The following is an 8,508-nucleotide window of genomic DNA, read 5'->3' as shown; positions in this document are numbered from 1 at the left end:
AACCATTTCTATTGACAGAAGCATATCTGGTTGAAGCTAAAAACACAACTCACACCATTAAAAAACAGAATCACAACAGCTGCACAGTGAAGAAGGTGGATGAAAAAAATAGGATTACATTGGAATTTCACATCAATGATGAGTGCATGAGGAAATTCTAGTGGTGCGGGAAGCAATTTGAGTTGTTTAATCCTTTCATGTTTCATTCTGTGGCCCAAACACTATTTTCTCCTGCTCTTGTACAAATTAAAGAAATTATTGATATTTGATCCACTCTACTTAAAAGAAAATATTTTTCATTAATTTATCAAAAGAACTTTAAAACCAATTACTTTAAACACAAATTTAATATATTTAACCATTGTATTAGTACAAATTACTTATTACTGAAAAAATGACAAACACTATTTACGAGCATAAATCTCCAACATTCGTAAAAACGTAAAAATATTACTTTTTTTTTTCTTAACTTAAAAGAGAAGAAAATAAGAGCTAAATTTTTACTTGAATTTTACATATTAACTATTTCTATTTTTTGACGCATGTTTCAACAAAAGTAATGAATATAAGACACAAGTCATTTATGTTTTTCTAGCAAGATTAGTTATAAAAATTTGTTAAATTAATTTCTACAATTTTCCACAGTATTTTTTTTTATATCTCTCTATCGTCACATCATTTTAAAAAAAATGCATTTCCAGTTTAATTTTAATAAAGAAAACATTAAAAAACTCTTTAAAATGTATATGATGTTTACTTAATTTTATTCAGGAGTTTATATTTTTTTTTTTGTAGAATTTTTTTTCTTAAGTTAAATAAAAAATAATAATTGTCCTACCACATAAAATTCTCAAATAAATGATTTTTTGAAGTTGAAAAATTATTAAGAAACCTCTCTAAATAAATATTGCTTTACATACACAACGACATAACAACTAATAAACTGTTTTTTTTTTCTTTCTCAAGTATTTTTTTTAAAATAATTGCTTTGATTTTGACGGTAATTTTTATGATTTTGTTTGTTCTGGGTGAATAATGAAAATTTATATTCTGGAAATTAAATGTAAAAAATTGAAGCAAAGCTGAAGAGATTTATGTAATATTGAGGTTTGGGTTGGGTAGGGTTTGAGGAAAATAGGTAATAAGGTGTTGTTGTTGTTGTTGTACTCTCAATTCGCAATTGTTCCTTGTCGTTGTTGTAATGGATTCTCTACTAGCAAACTACGCCTCTTCAGATGAAGAGGAAGAACAGCAACAGCCAACCCCACCCAAAACGACGACGTCGTTTTCCTCTCTTCCTCAACCTAAATCGTCGCTCTTTCAATCTCTTCCACAACCAAAATCGTCGTCTTCTCTCTTTCAATCTCTTCCTCAACCCAAATCATCGTCTTCTTCTCTCTTTCAATCTCTTTCTCCGCCCAAAAAACCTTCCCTCGCCACTTCCAGCGAAACCGCCAACCCTAAACCTAAACCCCAAATCCCAGAACCACAACCCAAACGCGTCGTGCAATTCAGGCCCCCGATCATCCCTCTCCCAAACCCTACCCAACTCCTCGACGACGACGACGACGACGAAGAAGAAGAACGAGAGAGAAGAAAGAAAAGGTCACTGTCCTCCACGCAAACCTCCTCGGTGAAATCCTTCCTTGCCAGTATTCCGGCGCCAAGGAACGCTACCACTCTCGGTGTTCAAGCGAGTTCCGGCTCTGGTCGGAGATCCATCATCGAAACCGAATCACCGGCACTGGAAACGGCGTCGAATTCTGGCGGTACGAGCAGTCTCAGCGTGGATCAGAGTGGAGGGGATTATGAAAATTATGAGAATTACCAATATGCCACTGACCAGTATGCTGGTTATTACGGCAATTATGGATCGGGTTCCGACCCTGAGGCTGGGGCTGCTGCTTATGGAACTGAACAGTATGGGAATTATGGTGAGGCCTATGGGGATTATGGACAGTATGGGAACAATTGGGGTGAAGTTTCAGCGGCACCGGTGCCGGAAGCTTCTGGGATTGGTGACAGTGTGGTGAAGATTCCTGGGAAGAGAGGGAGGCACGAGGTTCCCACGGAAATTATAGAGGTGAAGCAAGATGAGTTGATTAAGAATCGGCCGAGAGAGGACCAGGTGAAGCTAACTGGGATTGCTTTCGGACCAACTTATCAGGTATTCTCATTTCTGAATTTGTGTTTTTACATGTTGAGCAGTTGTTTTAGTTGGCTGTAAGACTGGGTATTAATTTTTTTTTGCTAGTTATGTAGTGCCCTTTTAGTATAGTGCATGGGTGACTGCTGGCTGGGGGGTTGAAAGTTGTTGTAAGAAAATAGGTTTGTGAGATAATTTAGCCTGCTTGACGTGAAAATATATCTAGATAGTAGGAGATTCAATAGCCTACTGGATCACGTGTAGTGTAAAGTACTGATACTTATATGGGTTCTAGAGGCAGTGATCGGGGTAGTAGAAGGCTTTAAAATCAGTGTCTCACATTTTTGTTAGCAGCAGAGCAAATTCATGACTTTCAAAATAAACAGCAAAGAATAGTAGACCTGAAAAATTTTGGTATGTGAGAGTTTTATTGCATTTGGCTGGAAGAAACACAATATACTCAGACATCTACGAAGTTGTTTATAATATCCCAATAGAGATATTATTCTAAGGCATTGGGAAATTGGATATGTTTGATTGTCAATCTCTGTCGAGGAAGTTTTTTTAAAGCCCCCAGTTAAATTGAGAGATGAGTGTACTCTTGGATTTTGTTATGTTGAAAATTAGTGAAAAGTTTATTGGGTACAGTTCCTAGAATATGGTTGTTGACCTATTCCGATAGCTTAAGGGACATGGAATAACAGTTCTATAGTAATTGCATGCAAGAGGCCCTCTCTGTACCTACTAACACATTAATTCCTCTCTCTAGTTCCCGAACAAATATTGGGTAGAAGGGGGTTTTCATAGATTAACTCATTAACCTTGGGAGATTAATTATTGAGAGAGATTGATGACCAGTGGAGTTCCTCAGTGAATATAGGTTATTGAAAGATTTTTATAGATAGCCATAGCTGTTTTTTTATCGAACCCTCTTGGTCATTATTCTCCCAAGAACTTTATGGGAACAGATATAACGTGCATAAATAGCTTTGTTATATTGATTAAATTGTGAACACTATTTTTAAATGTCCGTGCTCAAGTTTTATTGTCAATTTGGACAACAATAAACGCAGAGACTAGCAAGTGCATACATTAATGATGATATCTCATCAGTCATGAATATGGCTGAGTCTTTAACATTAATTCACATTACAAGAATATTCACTCACCTTGAGAATACTGCATGTGTGAATGGTGTCATATGCAGTTCCCAAGTGGCAATGGTGTGCGGTTCTTTTTTTGGAGATCACTTCTCATTGCAGTTGCTTACCTGAGGTTCTATATGTTTTTATATTGCCAAGCATCTTTTGTGTCAGGTCAGGTGGTTTTAAAGTTAATCATTCAACCTATTAACAATAACTTGGAGGAAGTAGGGTGACTTAAATAAGATTTATTCCTTCTACATAATTAGAATGGTGTTTTCAAGACCCTTGATCGAGTGAGATTGTATAATGCTTGTCCTTGTTGAAGTGAGTCAACGAGACATCATCCTCATTTGTTTTAGTTAGTATGCTCATATATCAAGAAACTAAAACTTGAACTATACATGGGTAATATGTTCCGTGGCTTGTATTCCTATAAAGTAAAGAGATTAGTTAGATGGTAATTCTGATCATTGTTACATAATGTCAAATCATTAAAATTCCCGCTACTTAAATAGTGATGTATCGTTAGATGCCACTCTCTATTTATGAAGTTAAAACGGGACTTTAATATTATTGCCATCTAATGTCAAATAACTTTATAGCACCAACATAAGGCAATAATGTGGTGTTTTTTGACCCCTCAGCCATCAGCAATTTGCAAAGGGAGGCCAACTATAGTGGCCCCACAGTATTTGGTGGACTTTTGACCGTCCACCATAATTTTCAATCCCTATTAATGATGGTGCACATCTTACTAGGAACTTGCAGGGTCATACACGTAGACTGGGTTGGCATTGTAATTTAAATGTATAAGATGAATTTAGTCTGTAGTTCAATTATAATTAAGACTACTAATGAGGGTATGTAGGTGTGTACAAACTCTACATAACCTTGACCTAGATCATATTATAATATATATTAGGCTTAAATACCTACTTAGTCCCCGTGTTAATAGCTGAATTTCCGTTTAATACCCGGTTTTAAAAATGAAGACATTAGGTCCCTATATTATGAAAAGTGTATGACTTTAGTCCTGTCCGTTAAGTTGGTAGTAACGGTGTTAACTCCGCGCTGACGTGGCTACGCTTCTTTTCTGTCTCCTCTGCTCTTCCTGATACCTTCTGATTTGCTCCTAAATTCCTTCCAGCTTTTATATTTGTTTTGTCTGTAATTGGCAGCCCCGTTTTTAGGCAACTTCTTCCACAATTTGCTGAGTCTTGGACGTGAGAAAATAAGGTGAGGGCCCCTCCATTTTGCAAACTCTCTTGTCATGTTCTGCACCTTGCAACCGTGGACGACCTTCCATACTCTTCTTCCTTCACACGTTGCACACCATTCCAGCCGTGGGTTCCCTTCTCCATTCCAAGAATCTACTCTTCTCCTTCTCTTTGTTGTGCATACCATTCCAGCCCCTTGCTCACGTGAATTTCCTTCCAGCTGTGGCTTCTTTCTCCATTTCAATCAGCCGTAGCCTTCTCATGCTCCCAAGCTGCTGGACATGGAGATAGCTGGACTACTCTTCTTTGCATAGACCAAGACCGTGGAGCACCTTGGTGCTGGACTCTGCTGCCATGTACTGCTGCAGCTGTCCGAGAGCTTCTCTTCTTCTAAGAAAAATCAATGGACAATGTGCTCTCTTCCGTGTGCTGCTCTTGATAGCTGGCTGCTCCAAAGCTTTGCTTCTCATGGACCCTTTTGGATGAAGATTTGAAGGAGTGCAGATCTTGTGTTGATGTCTCATGGACCCTTTTGGATGAAGATTTGAAGGAGTGTAGATCTTGTGTTGATGTCCGCATGCAGCCCTCCATTGTGTTTCTCTTCAAAATGAAGATCACTTGCATCCATGGGCCGTGGCATGCTTCTCTGCTGCTGGACCTTCTTTCACCGTGTGCAAGTTGCTGTCTTTAGCTTCCAGCTAACGTGTGCTGCCTTTGATGTGATGTACCTTCTTTGCTTCCACATTTGAGCTCACTCGTGAGCACCTCTTGGAGGTGAGAAAAGAAATAAGGTTGGGGCCCTCCAAGCTACTCTTCCGTGACCACATATGTTTTGAAGCCAAAAACAACAAATCTAGTGTGACCGTGAATGCATAAGAATTGTGGCAGCAACTTTCTTTAAAAACCGTGAGCTTCCTTTTTCCATTGAATGTCCAAAACCAAAAGCTTCGTGGAAGAGCATGGAGAGTGAAAAATCTGCACTACAAGCCAAAGTGAATATACATCTTTTCCATGTGGGCCGTGTGGTTGTATTCATTAATTAAAAATCAAAAGCATAGAATGTTGGAGCTCCTTCATTTGCACGTAGGCTTTCAAAGTGGTGGCCCCCTCCTCCATGTGCTTCATGGCCGTTTGCTTATATAGAAAAGGAATGACAATTTGCTCCTTCCTTAATGACAATTTGCATAGACCAAGACCGTGGAGCACCTTGCTGCTGGACTCTGCTGCCATGTACTGCTGTAGCTGTCCGAAGGCTTCTCTTCTTCTAACAAAAATCAACGGACAATGTGCAAAAAGCATGAAGTGTAGAGAAAGGTTTGGTGAGAGAGAAATCATGAAAATCATTAATATACAAAAAGCAGAAGGTGTCAGGAAGAGCAGAGGAGAGAGAAAAGAAGCGTAGCCACGTCAACGCGGAGTTAACACCGTTACTACCAACTTAACGGACAGGACTAAAGTCATACACTTTTCATAATATAGGGACCTAATGTCTTCATTTTTAAAACCGGGTATTGAATGGAAATTCAGCTATTAACACGGGGACTAAGTAGGTATTTAAGCCTATATATTAGCTGCTTTTCTCGCAGGTCACTGAGCCATATTGCTCATATGTGTATGAAATATATCTCATCTTCCTTTTATGGAAACAAAGGGAATCTGGAGAAAAGCTGACCATGAATTTCTCTCTGCATTCCATATAAAAGGGTCATGTAAATATAGAAGTGTATGATTGTTGTTTAGTGAAATCATGTGAATTTTGACTGTTTGTGCACACATCTGTACATTATAATTTTTTTTACATCAGAATGAGTTTTTTTTTTTTTTTTTTTTTTTTTTTTTTAAATTTTGAATAACAAAATTAAAAGGAATTATGTCTTTTTCTTTATGTCCTTATATAACAAAAGATATCTTTCACATAGGGGTGTGCTTTTGTGTCTTTCCCTTATATTTAGTTAAAGGAATTATTGGAGCTTCATCTTCTGCTGTAACTAACTAAACTAGAAATTATCCTCTAAAATTAAAAATATTAATTACATTTTAAGTTGAGCCATACTTCATTTAGATCCTATGTTAGTATAACCATTCATCACATTATAGTTATGACTATTTGCATGTTGATGTACTGCTTAACTTTTGTTTTTACCTCTCTTGTTATTGATAAAAAATGAAAAAAACTAGACATTTTCTTTGTGTTATTTTAACTTATTATATTTTAAATGTTAAGAAGTGATCTTCTTGTTATCGTTTATTTTTTTGGATGTAAGATTTGTGAAAGATAGCCAAGAGGATTGTTTTTCTTTCCATTTGAACCATTTTTACTACTGTTTAGGACCATAGAAATACTGAGCTGCCAGTAATGGTAACAAATAAAAAGATTAATGCTTATTGTTGCATAGAAAGAATTTAGGATTTTACCCATGTGTCAGTACATATTCAAATAGTTCAAGAAATAGGAAATCTTGGTCACTGGGCTGTTAGTCTACATTGTACAACTCGTATAATTTTCCTTCTACTCCCTAAAGGGGATGTTTCCATCAGTTACTTTGTGCTTACCAAATTTATTCTTGTAGCCTGCTTCGACAAAGGGCAAGCCTTCAAAGCTGCATAAGAGGAAGCATCAAATTGGTTCATTGTTCTTCGATATGAAACAAAATGAAATGAAACTAGCTGAGCGGCGTGCAAAAGGCATGCTTACCAAAGCTGAAACTCAAGCAAAATATGGCTGGTGATTTGGGACGATGATACTGAAAACACTTCACTTAAATGGCAGTGGAAATTTTCATGTTCCATTGTAGTACATCTGTACATTTGCCCGTTTTTCAATGCAAATTGTGTATTTCTATCTATAGACAGTAGATTTTATACGGCACACTTTCTTGTGACAAAAAAATCACATTTCTTTCTTTAACTTCTTGTAGAGACCATTTTTAAAATTGTTATCTGTCATTTGTTCTTTTATCCTTGGTTAGCATAAAACAAATCATACGCGTTTAATTAGTTACAAGTTGAGTGTAAGATCAAATGTCCTAATAAGAGCAACATAAGTACTATTTGATCTGTTTTTTTTTTCAACTTCTCTATAGATTGGATTTTTTTTTCTAATTGATTTTCATGGAATATATTTTGAAACTTGTACTCACTAAAAAAGATTTTCGTTTAAGAACTTTTTAGTTGTTTTTGTTTCTTTCTTTATACAAATGTCCAATTAAACAAAATGCTATCTTAAAACTAAAAGTTGTCTTTGTTATGATGGGGTTTCCAGAAAAGTGTACGTCGCGATGTGATTGATAACATTTTCAATTATCTTAAGATTTTTGTTTTAGGTTTGTAATAATCTTTTATAAGAATGTAATTTTGGTTGAGCAAAACTTTTGAAAAGTTGTTATAATCTTTGAAAAAATATGTAGATTTATTAATGTCGATAAATTTTATCGTCAACATTTACTTGATTTTTATTCATACAATAATATAATGTTTCTAAAATACCACCAAAGTATTACCATGCAATTATCATTGAGCATTCTAGATTTGAAGGTGATGTCTAACCACTTTGCAAAACGATAAATTTCATTTTGGGAAATAAAGAGGGAAAAACAACATTTATAATCTTTGTTTTAGAAAGAGATAATAAATCTTAATAAAAGAAAATTTTGCACGCAATATGAAGAACGATAAAATAGAAAAGGCGCATGATGATGATTTGTGAAACTAACATAATTTATTTTAGAGATACTAGTAATGTACTTTTAATTTTTATTTAGTGAAATTCTATGCCAATCCCATGAAATGATCCGACTCCACTCTATTAGTGAGACAACATACTATTTTACGTGTATAATAGAAGAACGCATAAGAGAAAATGTCAAGAGTGTATTCACTGCAATTTTCTTCTTGACATGGTTAGAGTTGTTAACATTTCCGACAAAATGCAGCAAAGCTACACTCACAATATTGGCAACAGTGGAATCCGTTTCCGTTAACCCCTATATGGTTTATGAAG

At 35.9% G+C, this 8,508-nt stretch overlaps 1 protein-coding gene across 3 annotated transcripts; it reads left to right on the top strand.

Annotated features, from left to right (window-relative positions):
- The first annotated feature begins 1,093 nt into the window (after positions 1–1,093).
- LOC124839554 (mitotic checkpoint protein PRCC-carboxy-term protein) lies at positions 1,094–7,466 on the top strand. Of its 3 annotated transcripts, XR_015783906.1 has the most exons (3): positions 1,094–2,167; positions 4,470–4,634; positions 4,729–6,281. XR_015783906.1 is itself a non-coding variant. In XM_088105312.1 (2 exons), exons 1-2 carry the CDS (start codon positions 1,202–1,204, stop codon positions 4,479–4,481), a joined length of 978 nt encoding a protein of 325 aa, XP_087961438.1. In that variant the 5' UTR covers positions 1,094–1,201; the 3' UTR covers positions 4,482–6,281. The 3 variants fall into 3 exon arrangements, 2 of the variants coding, with proteins under 2 accessions (XP_087961438.1, XP_047171359.2); XM_088105312.1 differs by having other exon boundaries at positions 4,470–6,281; XM_047315403.2 differs by lacking the exons at positions 4,470–4,634; positions 4,729–6,281 and adding an exon at positions 7,079–7,466 and having other exon boundaries at positions 1,102–2,167.
- The last annotated feature ends 1,042 nt before the right edge of the window (positions 7,467–8,508 follow it).

This window comes from Vigna umbellata, chromosome 1 (genome assembly GCF_029865625.1).
Source record: "Vigna umbellata cultivar VRB3 chromosome 1, Vumbellata_1.0, whole genome shotgun sequence".
NCBI classification, from domain to species: domain Eukaryota; kingdom Viridiplantae; phylum Streptophyta; class Magnoliopsida; order Fabales; family Fabaceae; genus Vigna; species Vigna umbellata.
Note: the sequence above shows the minus strand (reverse complement) of the source record. Positions and strands in the feature narration are given on the sequence as shown.